General features: G+C 45.2%; 1 protein-coding gene across 1 annotated transcript in view; it reads left to right on the top strand.

The window, feature by feature from the left end:
* Positions 1 to 23,012, top strand: part of eif2b3 (eukaryotic translation initiation factor 2B, subunit 3 gamma) — a gene marked incomplete at its 3' end in the record, with an annotated part of 51,602 nt that extends 28,590 nt beyond the window's left edge. Inside the window, exons 4-6 of the mRNA XM_079529346.1 lie at positions 1,497 to 1,656; positions 4,085 to 4,196; positions 22,919 to 23,012. Coding sequence (XP_079385472.1) covers positions 1,497 to 1,656; positions 4,085 to 4,196; positions 22,919 to 23,012 — 366 coding nt within the window. The remainder of the gene's footprint in view (positions 1 to 1,496; positions 1,657 to 4,084; positions 4,197 to 22,918) is intronic.
* Between the last annotated feature and the right edge of the window lie 3,639 nt (positions 23,013 to 26,651).

The following is a 26,651-nucleotide window of genomic DNA, read 5'->3' as shown; positions in this document are numbered from 1 at the left end:
CACATGCACTGCAAGTGGTACACGTACTATGTGTGTGCATGTGTGCGTGCGTGCCTGTGCGTGTGTGTGTGTTTACTCTCATGATGAGTATATTGGTTAAAGGACCACTTCACCACTTTTCAACTTCTCTTCATATAATTGGTCCTAACTAATGTTCATGATAAAATACCACCATTTTTTCCTACTCAGTCTGTGTCTCATAGGAAGGCTGTGGGCAGTTCAGAAACCCGTCCACCAGTGACATCATCGATGCAGGCTTTCTTTTCCTGAAAAGTTGCAATGCAAAAGTTGAAGCCATCGTTCTCACGATAATACAAATCTAAATATATTTTAAAACAAATCTTGTTTAAAAAAAAATCTGCCTAATGATGATGTCACTGGTGGACGGGTGTCCGAACTGCCCAAAGCCCTCCTATGAGACACAGACTGAGTAGGAAAAAATGTTTTTTATCATGAACATTAGTGAGGACCAATTATATGAAGAGATGTTGAAAAGTGGTGAAGTGGTCCTTTAAGGGAAGCCCCACTTTTTGGATGTTCCCATGTTGGCAATGAATATCTGCACAGCTATAAAATAATCTCACTTATAACTACTTACATCAAGCAGAAACATTGCAAATGTGTGATTTTGAAGCAATGCAACAAGCATAACTTTTGCCATGTGTCTGTCGGCATTACATCAACACAGTGTAGCCAAAATGTCAGCACATAACTTCAAACCGTAACTGGTTTAGCTCCAAACAAGAAGTCAGATATATGCAACGTATTTGTTACGTGGACGCCACTTGATACATGTTTACACTTTGAGTTGAGATCAAAATGAAACGGCTTGTTATGTCTCAAATATAGGCCTTTTCTCATACATACTGTATAATAACAGAGAACTTGAGCCACTTTTGACTTTTCCACCTGGCGTCCCTGTTTTGGGCATGTCATTATAGTCTAAAAGTGTTACAAATAGTCCAGAAATAGTGAATAAGCTCACAATGCACCGTGAGCGTGTGGACGGCACATTTTGCCACACAACGTCAAAATAAAATGGGGTTTAAAATCATTAAAACGCAAAACATTGAGAACATGCATGCATATAAAAATGCTAAATAATATGTGAAAAAATATAAAATAGTAAATATTTAGTTTGGTTAAAAGGATCTCTCCTCAACACAAGTTTAGTTTTTCTGGGAATAAAACAATAAAAAGCAAGGCTTTTGCACACCTACAGGCGACAGGTGCATCGGAGAAGGTACGGTGCCCGACAATGAAAAAGGAACAAACACCCGCGCACTGTCTTCAAATGCAGTGAACCAACTTTGAATAAGGAAACAGCAACGTTTCGGCATATGCGGCCTTCATCAGGCTATCTTTAAGATTTAAGGTGTCCTTCTGGGAATAAAACAAAAGGGGATAAAAGTGAATCGCATTTTTGCACCACAAAGATTATTTATTTCCTTCTCTCTCCCCCTCACCAATCTCCAACCCCCCCCCTCCCTCCCCAGACGGATGTGCTGGTGGTCAGCTGTGACCTGATCACGGACGTAGCGCTCCATGAGGTGGTGGATCTGTTCAGAGCTCACAACGCCACCCTGTCCATGCTCATGAGCAAGGCACACGAGTTCACAGAGACAGTTCCTGGCCAGAAGGGCAAGAAGAAGACAGGTAACTAACAGGTTTCTGCTCGATGATGGTGACAACTGATTAGATTGTTGCATCAAAGCCGTATAGCAGAGCTGGGCGATTGCGGCTGGGCCATGAATACAAATATGACTATCTTTTACCAAAGACCTTCATATCATTAATGATATGTTGCTGCACAAAGCATAATGTTTTTGGTGACACTTTGATTTGACTGTGTACCGCACTTTGGTCAATCTCAGGCGCGTGCCTTTTCAAGCATGTTCATTTTAATGATCAATCAATCGATTGATTGATTTTTGATCAATGAAACTAACGTAGTAAAAACTAATTTTTCAAGGTTTTGCCGACAACATTTTGTGTACAAAATAATAATAATAATATTTACACAATCAGCGCCGGGATTTCTTTCAAAATAGAAGCTTGGGGGGCCGGGAAGATATGGCCGCTTTTACTCTGTAAGTTCCCCCCCCCCCCCCCCTTCATTCTGGACAAAAAACGGGAGACATATTTTTGCTTGCTTACCTCGCTAAGATTACGATAAAAGTCGCTGATCATTGCTCGCTTCATATATTTTTGTGGCTTTCGCCTTTATGTTATATTTTTTATGGAGGGACAGACAGTAGGCTGACAGGAAATGGGGAGAGAGATGGGGGGGAGGACATGCAGTAAAGGCCGTCGGGATCGGGAGTCGAACCCGCGGCACACTGCTGAGACTGGATTACCAGCCAAGGTGCCTGGACCACTGAGCCATGGCCCAGGCCGCTCGCTTCATATTTTGAACGAGAGGCATGTTGAAGTCAGAAATGAAGAGCTTAGTATATCCATCTGGTCAAAACCATGCTTTCATCACGTCACGCATGATCAATAATAAAGTTTGAGTGCATGCACTGCACACACATTAAGTTAAGAACGTCATCACACTGCTACCTCGCTGTGTGTGTGTGTGTGTGTGTGTGTGTGTGTGTGTGTGTGTGTGTGTGTGTGTGTGTGTGTGTGTGTGTGTGTGTGTGTGTGTGTGTGTGTGTGTGCGTGTGTGTGTGCCAAACTTCACTTGAAAGTTACGTTTGGCAAACTTAAAGAATTGTGACAACAGCGAACGTCTAGCCATAAATTAGCATTCCTACGGCCGAGGGTAGCTTCACTAAATGGACAGGCGATTGTCTGTGTGTCCGTGATGGACGAGTTGTCAATGGAATGCAGCCCAGCTATTGTTGTCTGGGGAGGTGTTACATTCATTCCATTTCTTTGCCGGCACACTTGGGCATTTCAGACGGCACAATAAAAGTGCCGCGGCACACAGGTTGGGAATCACTGCCTTAGATTTCGCGCGCCGAGCCTTTCTTTGTGAACAGTAAACAGGGAAGTGAACGACAACACGCATGCGCGAAAGAGCAAGGAGTATGGTGCAGAAGGAGAGGCCAACTAAGAAAAAAATGCAGAATATTTTTTCTCTCGGATGATATCAATGAAAATGCGCTAGGACGTGTGTACACGTACCACACGTCGTACGGTCTAAATGGGTTAATGTTATATTAATATTATTACTAAAATCATAGTATTTTCCCGGATTATTTGGGGTATTATTTGCAGTATCCTCGCGGCCCGCCAGTGGTGGAGAACCGCTGTTGTAGGGAGGAATGTTAACGGTGTGTTTTCTCCCATGATGCAGCGGAGCAGAGGGACTTTGTGGAGATGGGATGTTAACGGTGTGTTTTCTCCCATGATGCAGCGGAGCAGAGGGACTTTGTGGAGATGGGATGTTAACGGTGTGTTTTCTCCCATGATGCAGCGGAGCAGAGGGACTTTGTGGAGATGGGATGTTAACGGTGTGTTTTCTCCCATGATGCAGCGGAGCAGAGGGACTTTGTGGAGATGGGATGTTAACGGTGTGTTTTCTCCCATGATGCAGCGGAGCAGAGGGACTTTGTGGAGATGGGATGTTAACGGTGTGTTTTCTCCCATGATGCAGTGGAGCAGAGGGACTTTGTGGAGATGGGATGTTAACGGTGTGTTTTCTCCCATGATGCAGTGGAGCAGAGGGACTTTGTGGAGATGGGATGTTAACGGTGTGTTTTCTCCCATGATGCAGCGGAGCAGAGGGACTTTGTGGAGATGGGATGTTAACGGTGTGTTTTCTCCCATGATGCAGTGGAGCAGAGGGACTTTGTGGAGATGGGATGTTAACGGTGTGTTTTCTCCCATGATGCAGCGGAGCAGAGGGACTTTGTGGAGATGGGATGTTAACGGTGTGTTTTCTCCCATGATGCAGCGGAGCAGAGGGACTTTGTGGAGATGGGATGTTAACGGTGTGTTTTCTCCCATGATGCAGTGGAGCAGAGGGACTTTGTGGAGATGGGATGTTAACGGTGTGTTTTCTCCCATGATGCAGCGGAGCCGAGGGACTTTGTGGAGATGGGATGTTAACGGTGTGTTTTCTCCCATGATGCAGCGGAGCCGAGGGACTTTGTGGGTGTGGACGAGTCGGGGAAGAGGCTGCTGTTCATGGCCAACGAGACTGACCTGGAGGACGGACTGGTCATCAGAAAGTCCATCCTCAGGAAGTAAGTTAGCCAATGTGCAATCCATTATAACACTGGTTTTCAACCAGTGGTCCTCGAGGGGGTTCCAGGTGGTCCCCAGCTAAATGATGGAGAGTTGGTAACCAAATGGACCCTTATAGATCTTTAAACCATTTGGTTTAATTTTACACTCTGTTACATTATTGTTAGCCTTGGTATCCAGGCTTTTATTTTTGTTCGCTACGGCTCAAAACATTTAAATTGAAAGCCTGGGCGAACATGAGACATTCCCAGGTCTAGGAGTGGGAGTGAGCTACAGTGCAGAGGTGCGTCCCTCTCAATAAAGTGACGTCAGTTTCCTCCGCTGTTTTCTACCAGGGAGGGGAGGGGAGGGGCGGAGGGGGGCATCTCTGATCGGCTCAAATGGCAAATGAATAATGGGCCTTGATATGAAAAGGGTTGAAAACTACTGCATTATAACACTGGTTTTAAAAGTATTATAATCTATTATTATACACTATGATTCGATTATTTGACCTTATAAGTCATTATACAATTCTTTAATGGTTATCACTTATTATGGTTTATGGTTCCACACCACCGCAGGGGGTGCAGTGGCCGGTGTGGAGTCGGTCGGACCCACGGTTGAGTCAGTCGAGTCAGCGTTTCCAGACAGCCAACTATCCGACCGACTCTCCCTCAGGTTGTCGGACTCGTTGATTGACCCGTTGAGTTGAAAGTCTGACGATCGAATGGTTCTCAGGATTTGTAAATACAGACGGACAGAGAATCGGACAGAGTTTTCGTGCATTTATAGTAGGATGTTTATAACGCATCATACTAGACATGGGCTTCATAGAAAGTGATATTTTTCTAGATAGTTTAAATGCCAATAATAAGATCATATTTTTTCCACATTGGATAGCAAACGAGGAGACGTGGGCCAGCTGTTTTCTTCACAGCCTATAGCTCAGTCTGTACAAACATATCACGCAATGATGGAATGGAGTTGTCACAACTCATTAGAGACACACTTTATCACTAACTCACACAAGGGGAAATAGCACATGTAGTATGTGGCTATATGTGGAACTGTTAGAGTAAAACGAACACTGTAAAATTAGTGTACAAAGGTAACCAAATGGACCCGTATGGGTCCCTTATGTTACATGTGTATGCTCTCAGAGTTGCAAATGGATTAGCCTGGAACTCACCTATGCTTTCTATGGCATAGGCAGCTCCTGGCAGGATCCGCCGGCAGAAACTGTGCGCAGCTGCTGGACATGAGACTAATTAATTAGAGCGACAGAGAGACAGAGAGGAGTGTGTGTCTGTACGGGTGTGCGTGCGTCAATTTAACAAAGGTGCAGACGATCAGAAATCAGCAGAGAGTGATCGACGTTTGCGCTACTCTATGCCAAATTGAAGTGGACTCTGCCCCAGACTTTTTTTTCCTCCCTGGAAATAAAAACGTCTGGGTTTCCGAGGCTACAAATGGATAGACTAGCCCTGAGGGTTTTACTGTGTAGCTAAAATGGTAAACCCACATGCAGCATAGACCCACATGCACCCACATTCAGCATATCTGAAGATGTTGATGTCACCCCAATCCCCCCCCCCCCGCAGAGTCTATAATATACCCAATGGCTGTTTGGTATTTTCCCAAAGACTCAAGTCAAAATGGATCCATATAATATAAATATAAATATAATAATAACAGCTCAGATGTATATTGAATATAGCAAGTACCCACTGTTTACTGCTTTACAGTACATAAAGAAAAGGAAGGAACCACATTTTCATATGAAGGATCCAATAAAACGAAAAGTTTAAGCATGAAGTAGTACAAGTGTTATTGCCAAATCGCAGAAAAACTCAACCAAATTAAATGAATGAGAAATACATTGTCTGCATGATTTTGGATTTCCTAGTGTGGCCAGTTTGTGTTTAAGCCATAACCAGCCAAGATGGATGTTCAACTCCACAATGCAAAGATAGTTTCAGGTCCACGACAAATGCATAGATTAATTTGGGCCGGTCCTTGACATGAAAATGTTTCACACAACATAAACAACATTTGACAGCAAGACCAAAATCAGCAACTACACTTTGACACAAAACCGCAGCCCGCATCTACCAATAGTATATACAAGTGACTTTGCAGAAAATCAAGCCCAAAGTTGCTTCTAATAAGAGGACATGACGACACTGGTCCTCGGTCCTACTACTGCCTCTGTCTGATCCACTAACACAGGACCTGCTGCTCATACAGCTTATTATTTTTTGAAATTATGTTTTTATTTTGGTCATCGTGTACAAGCATAATGAACAACTACATCATGAGATCATGTGTATATATATATATATATAAAGATATATTTCCCATGTTCTCAATGGTGACCAAAGTTACAACATTTTCTTTTTCTTTGGAGCAAAAAAAAAACGAACAAACAAGAAAAAACAAAAAAGACGAACATCTGGGCAGCTCTGAAGGGAAAAGGGGGAAAGGAGACGCTTTCACAAATCTACATTACACTTATTTGTACGCAAGTACAGGGTCATACATTCAGCAAGTTACAATAAAGAAAGGAAATGAGAATAAAACATGAAAATAAAAGAGGTATAGGACGAGCGATAGCAACACAATACTTTGTTTTCCCTTATTCAGCAAAAGTCTGATCGGACAGGTGCGATATATTCAGTCCATTTAGTCCAGATCCAGAAGAACTTTTCTTCCTGAAATCTGAGTGAGTACGTCAGTTTTTCCATCTTGTATATATCATGAATTATCTCGATCCATTCTTCTACCGTGGGTGGTTGTGGTTGCATCCTCATACAGCTTATTCAAGCCGCAGTTATACTTGCTTGCGTGTTGGTGCCGTGCTCAGTAAATATCAGATATACAACCTCACAGCGCGTCACCAATTTGACACGTTGTGAGCTTGTAGATCTGCTATCCACGGCATGCAACCCCAACTCGCAACAACAATCAGGCTTTAGCCAGTAGCTCATGTTTTCTTTTGACTTCCTCCGCCATTATTTTCTACCTTTTTTTTTTTTCCTCCACATGAGTGGGATTTTCTTTTTCCTTTTTTCTTCTGCGAGGCTTTAGTTAGTGTGTACAGTGTTTTAGGTGGTGGGAGGTTGTGTGCACACACCCACACTTGGATTGGGTGCCTCTCTTGTTAGGTCTAAGCTCCCTTTTAAGCCCTTGCATCTGTGTACACCACCATGCATGCTATCTTAGGTCTGGCTTCATACACTGTTTAGCCTGTTCTTGTGAAATGGACCTTCTTGCAACAAGGACACTCAACTCAAATGGATCAGTAAGGGTTCATTCGGTTCCGTTTGTACACTCTGTTCCAAACGGATACATGAGTAATACTGAGGATTCTACTGAGAAGGCTTTGAGAATAGAATAGCATAGAACTGTGATGATGGGTTCTATCTCAAAACCCTCAACCACTTAAACCCCAGCATCCGCACTGTGGCGGAAAGCGTCTGCGCGAAATAGCAGATCGACAAGTTCACAACGCATTGCAAACGTGAGACTTTTCAGCTTGTCGATCTGATCTTATTTTTTTCCGGCGAAAGCTTTCTCCCTCCACAATAACAGAAAACGGAGAAGGCACTAGCACAGAGCCCTGAGGGACTCTGCTCGACCATATGGGGTTTAAGTGTTAAGTAAGTTACTGTGTGAGCCCTGGGTCATTTTTGGTCAGTCACTTAATTGGGTGTTAGTTCTATGCCAGCAATGGGGAAATAAATAAGGTGTTTTTGGGGAGTGCCATTTACGGTGGTATGATGATTACTTGGACGGGTGTTATAACTGATAGTTTGACTAAATCTGGATGCTTGGGGGCGGGTTTTAAATACTGGCCTGTAAACTCCAAAGTGAGAGTGCGTGCGTGCGTGCGTGCGTGCGTGCGTGCGCGCACGCGCTCCGGTGGTTTGGATCGCAGTAACAGTCAGAACGCTCTCCGTTCCGCAAGAGTGTTTGGGTCTCTATACGGTCTCTCAAGTCCAGCGTTACGTGGGAGAGCGTGTGTTTTGGGAGCTCGTAAATACTTCAGGGAGCCAGAGGAGCCACTGTAAATTCTGGCCTATAAGAGAAGGAGCTGAAGCAGCTGCTAATGGCATGCTTCTATACACGGGGAAATCCTCCCGCACGCGCACACACACACACACACACACACACACACGCATAACGAGCTATAGCACATCATGGCGGGACGGTGAAATGAGGTGCACACGGTGACCGAGAAACCCACTCCGACACATACACACCCGTCCTCACACGTTGTCACAGCGTTGTGGCAACATATTGAGCTTACAGTTAAACATTCATGGGCTTACGGTGAAAGACTTATAGCCCGTCCGCCTCTCACCGTTTATACACACACACGCCAGACAGGGCACATTAAACTGTCACAGAAAAATTGCTCGACATATTTATAGTTCATAGTGGTAACATAGTAGAATCCAGTATTTTTTGGCAAAACTTTGATGGTTGATTTGATACCGGGCTGGACCGGCTAGTAGTTTACTGGACCGGCTAGTAGTTTACTTAGCTTCAATAAATGTACACGTCTTTGAAGTTTTGCACACCGAAACCTTCACAGCTGAGGAGGGCCCCACGCGCACGCACATGCACGCACTGTCTCACACACACAGACACACACACACACACACACACACGCACACGCACACACACTATCGGCCCCTTGCATGGTGAGCAGTCTGGATTTGTTCTCAGTGTACACATTGTCTTGGGACTTAGTGTGTTAGACTAAGCAGCCTGCTCAGTCTTGTGACATCCGTCCCCAAAGCTTTTCCCCCCTCTAGAAAGGAGTACTCAGCCTCAGCCCTTTAGCTCAGTAGGCTTTCCTATACTTTTTTGTATCTTGTGACCCCTTAAATGAATAGATACCTAAGACTCCTCCCTTGTTAGTTCAGTGTCCCTTTGCGTTATCTATCTATTTTTGAAGGGCGCCAGCCCCTCCTATACACAGGTTTAATGTTTGTCTTTAGTTCAATGTTTGTATTGTAAACGCCATTGACAATGAAGGGAAAATGTACGTCATAATGTGCCTCATTACGTCATATTGTCTCTTTATTGTTAATGGTGTTTAATGTTTGTGTTGGCACCGTTTGTTTTATATCACCATTACATCACCTAATCAACATGAGTTAGACTTTAATATATATATCGCCCCTCACTTCACACGTGTGTGATTTTTAAAACACCAACGGACCTGACAGAACCTGCCACATCAACTCATACTCAAGGAAAGACACAAGGCGTTCACACACAACCCAGTTTATATGGTGTCTGGAGCTCGTTATCCATCGTAGTTCACCTGGTCCTCACAGGTGATGACACTCAGGCTCAACAAGGAGAGAGGACAGAGAACTGGCAGGGAATATGTCCAGGGGTCATCAATATGTTCCTACACAGACATTTTGTCCGTGGCAAGACATGGCCTTGTCCGTGGCAAGACTTTGTTTTTATATAACATGATGTTTTGATCATAAGTCCAAATTTCTGAATGTTTCGTCAGGTAGTGAACAGATTTTTTTTTTTAAACTCTTTATTTTTTGAATTTTTGAATATGCAAGAGACACAAAAGACATACAAGGCATACATTAAAACAAAAACATCAACAGAAGAAACAGAATAATAATAAAAAACAAACAAACAAACAAATGAGGTCATGGGATGTACAGCAACAACCAACAACAATACATATTACAGACTTTTGGATTCATTGACAACCGGAAAGACACAGCCCATATTCACTCCATATCCGCCCCCCCCCCCCAGCTAAATACTCTATCCATTTCTCCCATCTTCTTTCACCCAGCTCTTTTTGCAGTCTTAAAGAATAGGTCATCTGTTCTAGGAGATGTAGTTGTTTCACAATGTTGATAAATAGGTCAGCAGTAGGACAATTCTTTTGTAACCAATTTCTTGTAATAGCTTTTTTGCTTGCTACAAGTAAAAAGGTAGTGAACAGATTTAATGTATTTCTGTTGTTGTCATGGCTGCCAGTTCCCACCTGATGTTGTGTGGGAGTCCAGACTGCTCCAGACCATTCTGAAGAACTGCTAGTGTGCATAACGTCTTCAAGCTAGGGCTTAAGTGTAAGATATGTAAGATGAGGTCTGGTCTAAAGAGGATGGTACAATCTCCCACAATGCACGAGCACATTTCTCCGAAACAATCCGGGCCTTTCCCCTTGGGCTCAACCTTCGTCCAGGAGAAGGTCTCGGAATTGAATTTCCACATATCATTGATCTTCCGTCTCAGATCAAAGTTGGAGCCACCACATATATACAGCTCTCCATTGTAGGCAAAAGCTGCATGACCGTGACGTTGTTCTGGAACAAGCTGTGCAGAAGTTGTGCTCAGCCAGTGGTTGGTCTCTGTGTCAAACACTCTGATGTTGTTGTCCTGGTGCCCACTGCCCCCAAATACAAACATCTTTGTCCCGATGAATGTGGCGGAATGGCCTGATGAAGCAGGTGGTGGAGTGCCACTTGTGATAATTAAATCCCATATCATTGTAGTGGTGTCCAACATGTAAATATCATTAGTGAGTCCAGTCAGCTGGTTCCATCCTCCATGGATAAACATGAACTTCTCCAAGGCACAGGCTGAGTGGCAAGCCCTCGCCTCTGGAACAGTTCCAGATACGTTGGGCTTGAACCATCTGTGGGTGTCGACATCAAATGCATAAAGAGTGTTGTCCCCGTCCCCAGTGATGGTAAACCAGTAGTTGTCGTCACATTTAGTCTTACAATTCACTATCCCTCCCCAGATGTATATGATATCTTCTATCAGTACAGCTGTTTGTGCTTGGTGCATGGAGGGAACCTCAAGAGAACATTCTTCTCTTCCAATTGTCACCGGGGGCAACTTCATCCAGCACAAAGTCACTGTGTTGAAGACGTGTACATCAAACTGATCCTTGTTGTTGTAGGTCTTCTCTTCATAGAATAACCCTCCAAAGGAATACACCTTGTCCTCCACTGGTCCAGCAACACAACCAAAGTAGCGGTGGGATGTCTGTGATCCTCTTTTCAGGGGCACCGACCAGCACAGCATCTCTATCTCGATCTTGTATTGCCCTTTCTTTGTCTCGTGTCTGTCTGGCTGTTTAACTCTCTCTCTCGAGCGTTGATCGGCTTATCCAAAACTCTGTTCCTGTGCAACACTCTGGGTGTGAGCACTGTCTTATATAGGCTGACACAGCTGTGGCCTGATGTCACTCATAACACAAACTGATGCCATGCATGTGGAACGACACTGATTTGCGCAGGTGTTCTGTCATCATATGCATTCATTATAATGACACTGGTCTCTACTGTGTGTGTGTGTGTGTGTGTGTGTGTGTGTGTGTGTGTGTGTGTGTGTGTGTGTGTGTGTGTGTGTGTGTGTGTGTGTGTGTGTGTGTGTGTGTGTGTGTGTGTGTGTGTGTGTGTGTGTGTGTGTGTTTGTGTGTGTGTGTGTGTGACCAAAAAATCACACCTGTGTGAAGTGAGGGCCGCTCTTGTCGTCGTCCAATAAAAAATGAATATACTTCTTCATGAATTATTTGTCAACTTATGTTATTATCATTTAACCATGATACAATGTTTCAAAAAACTCATCTTTTCACCATGATTTTTACATCGCGATTATTATTATTTTTTATTAAACCGATTTAAATTGTTACCAGTTTGAATCGATTTACCATACATCGTTACATGTCTAGATTGCCTATAGGGGTCAAGATATCAAAGTTGGCTCTTGGACCCATTTAGACCTGATGCCGATTCAGAAAAACGCCTGAAATCCTGAGCTACCTTTTTAGAAAAAACAGCTATGCATATAAACGGCTAATATGAAGTATATGTATAGCATTGTATACCGTAGGTGTTCCATGGGTCTTTAAATAAGGAGACATTACACGAGGATGCCTCCTGTAATGTCCTCTAGCGGCTACATTACATTACTCCTGTAATGCCTCCTGTAATGTCCTCTAGCCGCTACATTACATTACACCAGGATGCCTCCTGTAATGTCCTGTAGTGGCTACATTACATTACACCAGGATGCCTCCTGTAATGTCCTGTAGCGGCTACATTACATTACACCAGGATGCCTCCTGTAATGTCCTGTAGCCGCTACATTACATTACAGGAGGATGCCTCCTGTAATGTCCTGTAGCGGCTACAGGACATTACACCAGGATGCCTCCTGTAATGTCCTGTAGCGGCTACATTACATTACACCAGGATGCCTCCTGTAATGTCCTCTAGCGGCTACATTACATTACACCAGGATGCCTCCTGTAATGTCCTCTAGCGGCTACATTACATTACACCAGGATGCCTCCTGTAATGTCCTCTAGCCGCTACATTACATTACACCAGGATGCCTCCTGTAATGTCCTGTAGTGGCTACATTACATTACACCAGGATGCCTCCTGTAATGTCCTGTAGTGGCTACATTACATTACACCAGGATGCCTCCTGTAATGTCCTGTAGCGGCTACATTACATTACAGGAGGATGCCTCCTGTAATGTCCTGTAGCGGCTACAGGACATTACAGGAGGATGCCTCCTGTAATGTCCTCTAGCGGCTACATTACATTACAGGAGGATGCCTCCTGTAATGTCCTGTAGTGGCTACATTACATTACACGAGGATGCCTCCTGTAATGTCCTGTAGCGGCTACATTACATTACACCAGGATGCCTCCTGTAATGTCCTGTAGCGGCTACATTACATTACACCAGGATGCCTCCTGTAATGTCCTGTAGCGACTACATTACATTATACCAGGATGCCTCCTGTAATGTCCTGTAGCCGCTACATTACATTACACCAGGATGCCTCCTGTAATGTCCTGTAGTGGCTACATTACATTACACCAGGATGCCTCCTGTAATGTCCTGTAGCAGCTACATTACATTACACGAGGATGCCTCCTGTAATGTCCTGTAGCCGCTACATTACATTACACCAGGATGCCTCCTGTAATGTCCTGTAGCGGCTACAGGACATTACAGGAGGCATCCTGGTGTAATGTCCTGTAGCCGCTACATTACATTACACGAGGATGCCTCCTGTAATGTCCTGTAGCAGCTACATTACATTACACGAGGATGCCTCCTGTAATGTCCTGTAGTGGCTACATTACATTACACCAGGATGCCTCCTGTAATGTCCTGTAGCAGCTACATTACATTACACCAGGATGCCTCCTGTAATGTCCTGTAGCAGCTACATTACATTACACGAGGATGCCTCCTGTAATGTCCTGTAGTGGCTACATTACATTACACCAGGATGCCTCCTGTAATGTCCTGTAGCCGCTACATTACATTACACCAGGATGCCTCCTGTAATGTCCTGTAGTGGCTACATTACATTACACCAGGATGCCTCCTGTAATGTCCTGTAGCAGCTACATTACATTACACGAGGATGCCTCCTGTAATGTCCTCTAGCGGCTACATTACATTACACCAGGATGCCTCCTGTAATGTCCTCTAGCGGCTACATTACATTACACCAGGATGCCTCCTGTAATGTCCTCTAGCGGCTACATTACATTACACCAGGATGCCTCCTGTAATGTCCTGTAGCCGCTACATTACATTACACCAGGATGCCTCCTGTAATGTCCTGTAGTGGCTACATTACATTACACCAGGATGCCTCCTGTAATGTCCTGTAGTGGCTACATTACACGAGGATGCCTCCTGTAATGTCCTGTAGCGGCTACAGGACATTACACGAGGATGCCTCCTGTAATGTCCTGTAGCGGCTACAGGACATTACACGAGGATGCCTCCTGTAATGTCCTGTAGCGGATCTACATGCCCCAAATAATGGCAGCAGCATGTCCATCATGGAGGGTGGTCCACCCACCTCCTGTTTCCACTTGAAGTTTAAGGTTAAGGTGAGCGGAGAGCTTTCGTTTCCCTCCCATCTGCTGACATCATTATATCATACTACTAGTAACGCTTCTCCCGTGGATGGTTGCGTGCTTTCACTGCTCACTGCAAGAGCACGTCATCAGACTATTTTCGCCAGAAAGTCGTTGGTGTCTCATGCTACAACTTTTGCCGAATCCATCATTTAAAGTGTGTCAGGCGCAGGTGCACTTGGCTCTTAACCCATTTTGGGCGGGAACCCCTTTTGGTGTTAGCATTATGTTATGCTTTAGCTATTGAAAAATAGCAGATCTACAAGCTCATAGCGCGCCACCGAGTGGCGCGCTACGAGCTTGTAGGTCTGCTATTTTTGAAAAATCGAAGAACGACTGACATAGAAACATAGCTTTTTCAGAAAACTGTCAGGATGTAGAAGACATTTTTAGAATCTGATCTCAGGTCTAAATGGGTTAAAGGAAATGGGAGACGACACTCTGATTTACAGTATGTTACGCCCTAAAACACACCCATGACCAATTCAGAGGCTTAAACGCAACCCCGTGGCGTCCTGCGCCTCACTTTACACCCGGACTCCACCCCGCCTCCGTTTCGTCATTACAGTCATCCAAATGAAAAATCTAAATAATAGAAGGCTTCTGTTATTGTGATTTTGTGTGTAGGCTGGCTATATATATATATATATATATATATATATATATATATATATATATGCATATATGCAAGCAGTAATATATTTTCATGGACAGAAATGACGAACAGATGACGTTATCTGCTTTCGGCATGTGTAGTTCCAGACTATAGCATTTGGAGATTGTGGAATAGTTGTATGGCTACGCGAGACTACCCCGCTAGCACATAATAATAAATATATATATATAATATATGTTCAGGAAATGAAAGAAGCCCTGGGGGGGGGGGCTTTCCAGTCACTGTATGTAAAAAAAAAAACAGACAACAAATCAAGTTGAGATATTGACATAATGTCATGTCCATGTTAGGAATCAGACAAACATTCAGACTGTATTTAATCATCTTGTCCTTCGTCCTTCTTTCCTTCCAAGCAGCCAGCCAGTCCACCCAAAATACCCCTCAGGATGTCCTTATGTCGGTCCATCCCACCACCAACCTACCTTTTCATTGTCCAACCTTGAGCCTGCTCTTTATGCTTGAGATGTTCTTCTGCTTCTAGATTTTACAGGGTGCGACACCCAGCATACAGCTAAGTATAGCTCCAACCTTAGCCAGCCTGCATGGGATTGCCCCCTGTTCTATCTCCCTACTAGTTTCCACAAGTTTGAGGTGTGTCAGCTCACAACATTCAACACATGTGAGAGTGTTCGACCCAGGAATCGATTAAACAGTGTGAAGAACCCAGGCAGACTCTTCCCTCGTACATTCCAGCTTAGCTTTCCACACCCTCTCACACGCGACCTGGCCGTGGGCCCATTTTGTTGTGTGATAAAAACTTTTTTGCGGAATACTGAGGACTTATACGACTTATTCCGTAAACTCGAGACATTTCAGAGAAAAACGAGTGGATGTGAAGGATAATACTACGGTGTCACACAAACGTAGCAAAAATAGGGTTAGGTTAGGGTTAGGCTCACAGTGTGTCGCACTGCGAATAGTGAAAGTGGTTAAATCTGTCTGTGGGTTTTATAAATATTTAACAAATGACGAGCAAGTATTAACAAGAGCATCGGATCCTTTGTAACACAGGTTATCTTTTCCATTTCCTGAAAAGTAAGGGTTGTGGTCTTGTGGACAGATTTACACCAGGCAGCGACGACATACTGTATACACTACACACACAGGCACGTGTGTGCGCGCACACACACACATGCGCGCAATATAGTTGAACTTAGAACAAAGGCTACAAAAAAAATCCATTAACTTGAGTTTCTAGTGTCTCATTCACAACAAAACACTGGTGTTTTTCCAAGCGAATGAAAGAATACATTTAAAAGGCCCAGAACATACCCTTCAACCATAAATACACTTAAAAAAATTAAATAAATACATAAAAATAAGGACATTACAAGCTGTTCTTTCTACATTAAGGTATTTTGGTGAAGACCGTTGCATGTGTCTGGGGGTCTCCCTCTGTGTCCAATTAAAACGCACCGCTGCCTGCGCACACATTCCAGGTCTGGTGGAAATAGCCCTGCTGCATTGTGGGAAAACCAGGTGGGAGTTCTGTTTTTGGTTTTTTTCCCTAAATAGCAGTGGTTCTCAAAGTGGGGGTCCAGGGACCCTCAAGGTTCCTTGGTGGGGGGTTCCAAATGGAATCCTCACAGGTCTGTAACTCTCAGAGTTATCGGGCATTTTGAAATTAACCCATTTTGGGCGTGAACCCCTTTTGGTGTTAGCATTACGTTATGCTTTAGCTATTGAAAAATAGCAGATCTACAAGCTCATAGCGCGCCACCGAGTGGCTCGCTACGAGCTTGTAGGTCTGCTATTTTTGTAAAAATCGAAGAACGACTGACATAGAAACATAGCTTTTTCAGAAAACTGTCAGGATGTAGAAGACATTTATAGAATCTGATCTCAGGTCAGAATGGGTTAATAAGGTTTGAGAACCACCGCCTTATAGGAGGCCGAGGCAACACGGCACTCGTTCACTACTAGGCCTTCCTCTGTTCACTACTAGGCCTTCCTCTGTTCACTACTAGGCCTTCCTCTGTTCACTACTAGGCCTTCCTCTGTTCACTACTAGGCCTTCCTCTGGCCACTACTAGGCCTTCCTCTGTTCACTACTAGGCCTTCCTCTGTTCACTACTAGGCCTTCCTCTGTTCACTACTAGGCCTTCCTCTGTTCACTACTAGGCCTTCCTCTGTTCACTACTAGGCCTTCCTCTGTTCACTACTAGGCCTTCCTCTGTTCACTACTAGGCCTTCCTCTGTTCACTACTAGGCCTTCCTCTGTTCACTACTAGGCCTTCCTCTGTTCACTACTAGGCCTTCCTCTGTTCACTACTAGGCCTTCCTCCGTTCACTACTAGGCCTTCCTCCGTTCACTACTAGGCCTTCCTCCGTTCACTACTAGGCCTTCCTCCGTTCACTACTAGGCCTTCCTCTGTTCACTACTAGGCCTTCCTCTGTTCACTACTAGGCCTTCCTCTGTTCACTACTAGGCCTTCCTCTGGCCACTACTAGGTCTTCCTCTGTTCACTACTAGGCCTTCCTCTGTTCACTACTAGGCCTTCCTCTGTTCACTACTAGGCCTTCCTCTGTTCACTACTAGGCCTTCCTCTGTTCACTACTAGGCCTTCCTCTGTTCACTACTAGGCCTTCCTCTGTTCACTACTAGGCCTTCCTCTGTTCACTACTAGGCCTTCCTCTGTTCACTACTAGGCCTTCCTCCGTTCACTACTAGGCCTTCCTCCGTTCACTACTAGGCCTTCCTCTGTTCACTACTAGGCCTTCCTCTGTTCACTACTAGGCCTTCCTCTGTTCACTACTAGGCCTTCCTCTGTTCACTACTAGGCCTTCCTCCGTTCACTACTAGGCCTTCCTCCGTTCACTACTAGGCCTTCCTCTGTTCACTACTAGGCCTTCCTCTGTTCACTACTAGGCCTTCCTCTGTTCACTACTAGGCCTTTCCTCTGGCCACTCGTTCACTACTAGGCCTTCCTCTGTTCACTACTAGGCCTTCCTCTGTTCACTACTAGGCCTTCCTCTGGCGTTCACTACTAGGCCTTCCTCTGTTCACTACTAGGCCTTCCTCTGTTCACTCGTTCACTACTAGGCCTTCCTCTGTTCACTACTAGGCCTTCCTCTGTTCACTACTAGGCCTCCCTCTGTTCACTACTAGGCCTCCCTCTGTTCACTACTAGGCCTCCCTCTGTTCACTACTAGGCCTCCCTCTGTTCACTACTAGGCCTCCCTCTGTTCACTACTAGGCCTCCCTCTGTTCACTACTAGGCCTTCCTCTGTTCACTACTAGGCCTTCCTCTGTTCACTACTAGGCCTTCCTCTGTTCACTACTAGGCCTCCCTCTGTTCACTACTAGGCCTCCCTCTGTTCACTACTAGGCCTCCCTCTGTTCACTACTAGGCCTTCCTCTGTTCACTACTAGGCCTTCCTCTGTTCACTACTAGGCCTTCCTCTGTTCACTACTAGGCCTTCCTCTGTTCACTACTAGGCCTTCCTCTGTTCACTACTAGGCCTTCCTCTGGCGTTCACTACTAGGCCTTCCTCTGGCCACCCGTTCACTACTAGGCCTTCCTCTGGCCACCCGTTCACTACTAGGCCTTCCTCTGGCCACCCGTTCACTACTAGGCCTTCCTCTGGCCACTCGTTCACTACTAGGCTTTCCTCTGGCCATTCGTTCACTACTAGGCCTTCCTCTGGCCACTCGTTCACTACTAGGCCTTCCTCTGGCCACTCGTTCACTACTAGGCCTTCCTCTGGCACTACTTCGTTCACTACTCGTTCACTACTAGGCCTTCCTCTGGCCAGGCACTACTTCTTTGTTTCATTCATTCATTTATTCGTTTGATTTATTAGCTGTTTCTTCATGCCAGCCCGTATTGATTTCGTTTCTTGGAGCGGAACCAAACCTCTGGATGATTTGCCAGGCTGGTTTTGGCTGACAAAAGTTTCCGCTGGTGAAGGCAAAACCTTTTTTTTTTTTTTGCAGACTAATTGTTAATCGCTTTAAGTCTTTTTCCCCTTGGCACTTAAGAGGGGTTCTCGTACGACTTTTTGATATTCGGTGGTAGGAAGTTACAAGGAAAACACACACAACCACACAGAAGGAAAAAGCAATGATGTCACGGCGCAAGGATGCAAACGTGGTGGTGTTATGTTTGGGTACAAGTATCACACATATCCCCCTCTCATCCATATTAGGGCAGACGTGCAGCTCGCCCCCCGAGATCAGTCGAGCATTTTCTTTAATGCATCTCAACATGCGTTTATGTGACTTAAATGTGGCCCACGGAAGACATCAACAGCTCTAAGCAGCAAGATGCAAAACAAAAGGGATCCCACAGAGTCTGCTCCGGAGGGAACTGAATGCCATAGATAATGGCTAAGCTCTATTAAGCCTCTATTTGGAAACCAGACTAATGAGGACCAAGTCATTCAGCTGCACTTGAGTCATGTTCTGTGGTGTTTTTTTTTAGCTGTAATTAAATAAGACATTACACCCCGTGTGTGTGTGTGTGTGTGTGTGTGTGTGTGTGTGTGTGTGTGTGTGTGTGTGTGTGTGTGTGTGTGTGTGTGTGTGTGTGTGTGTGTGTGTGTGTGTGTGTGTGTGTGTGTGTGTGTGTGTGTGTGTGTGTGTGTGTGTGTGTGTGTGTGTGTGTGTGGTGTGACTCATCTCCCACTGTGGACTTTAGTAGTACTTTAGTAGTAAGTCATTAAGTCGTTGGTTGAGTCATTCCTTAGCCCGGGGAGCTTCGTAAATTCCTCCTCCTTTCTGCACCGAGCTCTACATCGGCTCTTACAACCGCCACACATGATAGGCCGTGTTGTTGGACGGGAAAGCAGGACAGCTTTCATTTCCTGGCAGAAATGCCGAGGTTCTTCTGCAGCTGATGTAAATGCAGACAATGTTTATGCTCTAGGAACCGGGGTCAGAGATTTAAATGTGTTGCGTAAAGGTGTGACGTGATGCATACGTAAGTGAAGTCATCTCCTGTTTATATGTTTTTTTTAATATACAGGACACTACTATATAATTCTAAAGGAGCTTCTAGCCAGTTGAATGCTAGGCAAATTGTTCTTTCCTCCAATAGTGTGTTGATACAAGACACACAGCAGCCATTTTGCTCTTTCACGCTCTTCTGTGTGCATGTGATCAATTGAATGTCAATCAAACATGTAGCAAAATGCATATGCGTGCGGTCCACCTAATTCTAGACTAGGCTTCGCCCCGCCCTACTGTAGTAAGAAGTATTAGGTGGCTGCAGGGCGGAGCATTCTTCTCATCTCACATGGCTCCACACCAATTTGACCGGCCAACTCGCTAGCATTGGTCTAATCATTAGACTACGGATACCACTGCCCGGGTTAGCGTCCCAACAACCGCAGACTAGTTTTTTTTAAAGTATAGTTTTAGACCACAACGGAGGGGCGCCGTCTCTAGCCAACTTGAGCCATGGGAGACGCCACCGAGTGCCCTTAGGGGCGCGAGTTGCCACGTTGAATGTTCGCTAGAGCCCCCCCTCCCCCAAGGCAATGCCAACACCGAGCAATATTTATTTCCCACCATGGAGTAACCTCGCGTCAGTGTCATCAGACCTGCCAGAGGAAAGTCTGGCAGGTGGGGCGTTACCAAGTCTAGAGACGGACGTAGTGTTGAACCATGCGGTCCAGTGACGTAGTGTTGAACCCTGCGGTCCAGTCCTCCAGAACGGAACATTTCCTGTAGTCTTCTTGATCACTGAAGCGAAGGGACTTACACATTTCTAAAGATATATGTTCATTTATCCTTTTGCAATGTACAGGTCCATTTGGTTCCCACTCAGAGTTAAGTTAACACTCAGGATTCTGTGCACGCAAACTCAAACAGGTAGATGTTCATGCACACGCAAACATGCACGCGCACACACTCAAACGTGTCCTGTGCATGCATGTTGCACAGGCACACAGACAAATACCGCAGAGGCATGTCTCTCACACACACACACACACACACACACACACACACACACACACACACACACACACACCTTGCTACTGGCCAGATATCCCTGGATATCTCGCCTGGTGGTTGCCCAGGTGGCAGCAATGATGTCACATGTTTGGTGTTCCCGTTAATTCTACCTTTAGCCCCCCCCCCCACACACACACACACACACACACACACACACACACACACACATAAACATAAACACACACACGTAGTCAGGATATGCTAACATATGAGCTGTTGCATGAAGAAGCACATTGGGACCACGTGTGTGTGTGTGTGTGTGTGTGTGTGTGTGTGTGTGTGTGTGTGTGTGTGTGTGTGTGTGTGTGTGTGTGTGTGTGTGTGTGTGTGTGTGTGTGTGTGTGTGTGTGTGTGTGTGTGTGTGTGTGTGTGTGTGTGTGTGTGTGTTCGGGGGGGGGGGGGGGGTCATCTACTGGTTGGTAGGTTAGACACATGTCCTCTTTATGCTGTTTAATAGTAGGGCTTACAGTCATCATAATTCACCGCAGATTTGTTTACACACACGCACACACTCTCGTGCACATACACACACACGTACGTACACGCGCGTGCAGAGTGTGATTTATTGCTTTCAGCATCTGGTTGTGAAATCTGCGTGACCAAACACTCCTCCTGAGTCACTCTCAATGTTTCATAGTACATTCTGCAGGCAGGACCCAGGCCAGGATCAGAGTGGAGGAGGGGAGGGGAGAGGAGAGGAGAGGAGAGGGGAGGGGAGGGGAGGGGAGAGGAGAGGAGAGGAGAGGAGAGGGAAAGGGGGGGGCCAAAGCAAAGGGACGGACAGCATTGAAAACGGAGGGACAAGAGGTGGACACAAAGAAATGTGTGGGGGCGTGAGAGTTCTGATGCAGACCCCCAAAATCGCCCATCTACGGCCATTTCCAGATTTCCGACGTGCAACACTGTAGTGCGCTAATGTACAAACCGGGCCTGAAAGAAGAAAGATGGCGGTGGCGGAGGAGGGAGTGTTTGTTTATTGCAGCCTAAAAAGATGAGATGGTTTTCGTTGGCTCTCGCTTCATAAATGTCACTTTCTTAACACACCACAGGTTGTTAGAGCTCTGCCTGCGTGTCCGGCACACACACACACACACACACACACACACACACGTGCGTGTGCATTTGTCCTGTGTCCGTGTTGGACATGGTGGAGGCAGTAGTTCTAGGGTTGGGGGTGGGGGTGACACGTCCCATGTACCATGTCGCCAGAGGACAGAAGACAGATGTCACCGCGCCGTGACTTTTATGTGGGCCCTGAGCCGTCTCTTGCCTTTTATGACATGGTCTTGAGGAGGAGCAGTCCACCCTCGAGTGGTTGGAAATGAGAAGCAAACCGTGAAACTGTGTGTGATGAAAATAATTGTCTTTGGTAAAGCTTTTTCGTCGTAATTGCCCATTGTAGCGAAATGGGGGATGAAGAAAAAAAGTTCCCCAGAAGTAGCAGTATGAAGGCAACCGCACTAATGAATGTTGTTGCCTCTGGCTTTGATACAAACATGCTGATCTTCCTTTTTCTTTGTTTTTTGTTTAGTTTATAAGTATTTCAGTTTGGCTGCACTTTTGGTTAGTACGTGGTGAGTTAGCCCTTGTTGTTTCTTTTTAGGTTCACTGTGTCCGTCTGTCCCCATCCGTCTTTCCATCTGTCAGTCCTCTGTGCACTTAAATCCCCAAACAAGGTATCTTGAAGATTACAGTCTAGACTAGCAGTGGTTCTAGAACTTTCACAGTCAAGTCCCAAATTCATGTGTATTTGGCTGCGGACACCCATCTGAAAATGTTTGGTGCGATGGACCCTGTTGAAAATAAAAACAATAGCAAGCTTGCAGTGCGGCACAAGGTGACACTCCCATTGGTGTCACTTTAGCCACTTTGTCCACTTTCTCCTCATTGACCAGTACTAGTTCTCTGTGGCTTTTCCTTCCTATAGCTGGTGGATCTTTTACTTTTGAGGCTTTTGTGTGTCGCTGTAGTATGATCAAGTAGGGCACAAAAAGTTAAAATATGGAGATAAGAGAGGTTTCTGCTCGACAGCAACCATATATTATGGACAGTGTATTATCATTAAATGGTTGAATGTCTTATGTACTGTAGACTGTTGTTGCTCATTCCCTCTCTCTCTCTCTCTTTCTTTCTCTCTCTCACACCAGACATCCAAGGTATCACATCAAAACAGGTCTGGTGGACGCTCACCTCTACTGCCTGCGCAAGTCAGTGGTAGACTTCCTCAACCTCAACAAGTGAGTTACCCTGTGTGTTCTCACTACATGATTACATGAAACCGAGAGGCTACACACACACACACACACTTGAAAATTAACACGCGTTCATTGGCGAGTCGGTGGAGCTGCACTAGGCTTTGAAGGGTCATTTCAGCAGGGTATTGAAGGCTTTGAAGGGTCATTTCAGCAGGGTGTTGCAGTCGGTGGAGCTGCACTAGGCTTTGAAGGGTCATTTCAGCAGGGTATTGCAGTCGGTGGAGCTGCACTAGGCTTTGAAGGGTCATTTCAGCAGGGTATTGCAGCGAGGTGTTCATTTGAAGGGTCCTTTCAGCAGGGTATTGCAGCGAGGTGTTAATTTGTTTTACTATGTGTCACCAGGCAGGCTGTAAGGCCTTTAGCCCCTTCAGACAGACGCTGACAGGGGGACACCTCAGGTACTACTAGCCACTGCCTCTTATATACATCCATCCATCCATGCTGTGCACTGTTTAGACCCTCTCCATCACTACACTACATCCATGCTGTGCACTGTTTAGACCCTCTCCATCACTACACTACATCCATGCTGTGCACTGTTTAGACCCTCTCCATCACTACACTACATCCATGCTGTGCACTGTTTAGACCCTCTCCATCACTACACTACACTACATCCATGCTGTTCACTGTTTAGACCCTCTCCATCACTACACTACATCCATGCTGTGCACTGTTTAGACCCTCTCCATCACTACACTACATCCATGCTGTGCACTGTTTAGACCCTCTCCATCACTACACTACATCCATGCTGTGCACTGTTTAGACCCTCTCCATCACTACACTACATCCATGCTGTGCACTGTTTAGACCCTCTCCATCACTACACTACATCCATGCTGTGCACTGTTTAGACCCTCTCCATCACTACACTACATCCATGCTGTGCACTGTTTAGACCCTCTCCATCACTACACTACATCCATGCTGTGCACTGTTTAGACCCTCTCCATCACTACACTACATCCATGCTGTTCACTGTTTAGACCCTCTCCATCACTACACTACACTACATCCATGCTGTGCACTGTTTAGACCCTCTCCATCACTACACTACACTACATCCATGCTGTTCACTGTTTAGACCCTCTCCATCACTACACTACACTACATCCATGCTGTGCACTGTTTAGACCCTCTCCATCACTACACTACACTACATCCATGCTGTGCACTGTTTAGACCCTCTCCATCACTACACTACACTACATCCATGCTGTGCACTGTTTAGACCCTCTCCATCACTACACTACATCCATGCTGTGCACTGTTTAGACCCTCTCCATCACTACACTACATCCATGCTGTGCACTGTTTAGACCCTCTCCATCACTACACTACACTACATCCATGCTGTGCACTGTTTAGACCCTCTCCATCACTACACTACATTTACAATTTACAATTTACAATTTAGGCATTTAGCAGACGCTCTTAATCCAGAGCGACTTACATTTAGCAAGAACAAAAGCATGGGAATACATCACATCCATGCTGTGCACTGTTTAGACCCTCTCCATCACTACACTACATCCATGCTGTGCACTGTTTAGACCCTCTCCATCACTACACTACATCCATGCTGTGCACTGTTTAGACCCTCTCCATCACTACACTACATCCATGCTGTGCACTGTTTAGACCCTCTCCATCACTACACTACATCCATGCTGTGCACTGTTTAGACCCTCTCCATCACTACACTAAATGTTCACTGTTTAGACCCTCTCCATCACTACACTACATCCATGCTGTGCACTGTTTAGACCCTCTCCATCACTACACTACATCCATGCTGTGCACTGTTTAGACCCTCTCCATCACTACACTACATCCATGCTGGGCACTGTTTAGACCCTCTCCATCACTACACTACATGTTCACTGTTTAGACCCTCTCCATCACTACACTACATCCATGCTGTGCACTGTTTAGACCCTCTCCATCACTACACTACATCCATGCTGGGCACTGTTTAGACCCTCTCCATCACTACACTACATGTTCACTGTTTAGACCCTCTCCATCACTACACTACATCCATGCTGTTCACTGTTTAGACCCTCTCCATCACTACACTACATCCATGCTGTGCACGGTTTAGACCCTCTTCATCACCACACTACATCCATGCTGTGCACTGTTTAGACCCTCTCCATCACTACACTACATCCATGCTGTGCACTGTTTAGACCCTCTCCATCACTACACTACATCCATGCTGTGCACTGTTTAGACCCTCTCCATCACTACACTACATCCATGCTGTGCACTGTTTAGACCCTCTCCATCACTACACTACATCCATGCTGTGCACTGTTTAGACCCTCTCCATCACTACACTACATCCATGCTGTGCACTGTTTAGACCCTCTCCATCACTACACTACATACATGCTGTTGATAAATTATCAAACATACATATCAAATGCATGTATTTAAAGGTTAAAAATAAGTGTTAAAAAGCTCTATATTGCCATTGCTATGTAGTATAGTGTTTGTTCAGTAACAGTATCCTTGTCTCTCCAGTTTTTCATTAAGCAGAAAATGAATTTTCAGATCGTGTGGCTACTCTCTCCTGATTTGTCACCTACATGAAAATGTATTTTCTGTTTTTTAAAGAGCTGGAGAGTGGAGGGACAGGGAGGGCTGTTAGTGAACAAACACTCTATAGCAATCTATCAGAATATAGTGATTTAACCTTTTTAACAAAACAAAAAAAATCACAATATCCTAGCTTTAATTTAGACTGACCAGAATTGATAAATATCCCCCAGAACATATCTGCTCCGGCGATAAAAAATGAATGAACAGATTATTTTATATATGTGAGATTCACTTCCTTGGCCTACTGGCTACAACACATTTTGGTGGTAATGGGTCCAGCGATTTCTACTGTAGATTGCTTGCTCGCTGTAAAAGCGTCATCGTTTTTATCCAAGAAAAAATAAAGTTTGGGTCCAGAAAATGTTATTGCCCAAGGTAAAAACTTGTATATTTTGATAGATGGCTATCTTGACCGTTCATCAACACGCCCTTTTACTTCTGGCTGCTTGTACCCTGAACAACAATTTGATTAAATCGTTTAACTTAGTTGATATATGGAGAATACAGCATCCTACTGATAGAGGATGTAATTTGACCAACTCTTGGAATAAACCCACAGCCAAGAGATCATGCTCACTCACAGACACACAGTAAAACCTAATGTATTTTTAGTTTGTCATATGGTGGCGTTTTCAATATGGCGCGATTTATACTTCATTCCCGCCGCAGTGTCGCGCACTGAAATGAGCGGATCTACAAGCGCATAATGCGTCGCGCTGCGATGGCGTTGTGAGCTTGTAGATCGGGGGTTCATCCCATTTTGTTTTGTGTGCACGACACGGCGCTCAAGCGAATATAAATCAGCCATTAGGCATAACACGCACAGCCCACCGTCTTCTACAACAGCCTCTCCATCAGAACCACATGCAGCTGTCCTTCCTCTTCCTCCCCAAACACGCCTCCTCCTCCTTCACATCGCCGCTGTCGGGCAGAAACCACTTATCTCCATAGTTTGACTTTTCGTGAGTTTTTTAGTTTTTTTTCAAAAATAGCAGACCTACAGCTCATAGCGCGC

This window comes from Electrona antarctica (assembly GCF_951216825.1).
Source record: "Electrona antarctica genome assembly, chromosome: 19".
Classification (NCBI taxonomy): domain Eukaryota; kingdom Metazoa; phylum Chordata; class Actinopteri; order Myctophiformes; family Myctophidae; genus Electrona; species Electrona antarctica.
The sequence above is the reverse complement of the archived record's forward strand: the minus strand, read 5'-3'. Positions and strand labels throughout refer to the sequence as shown.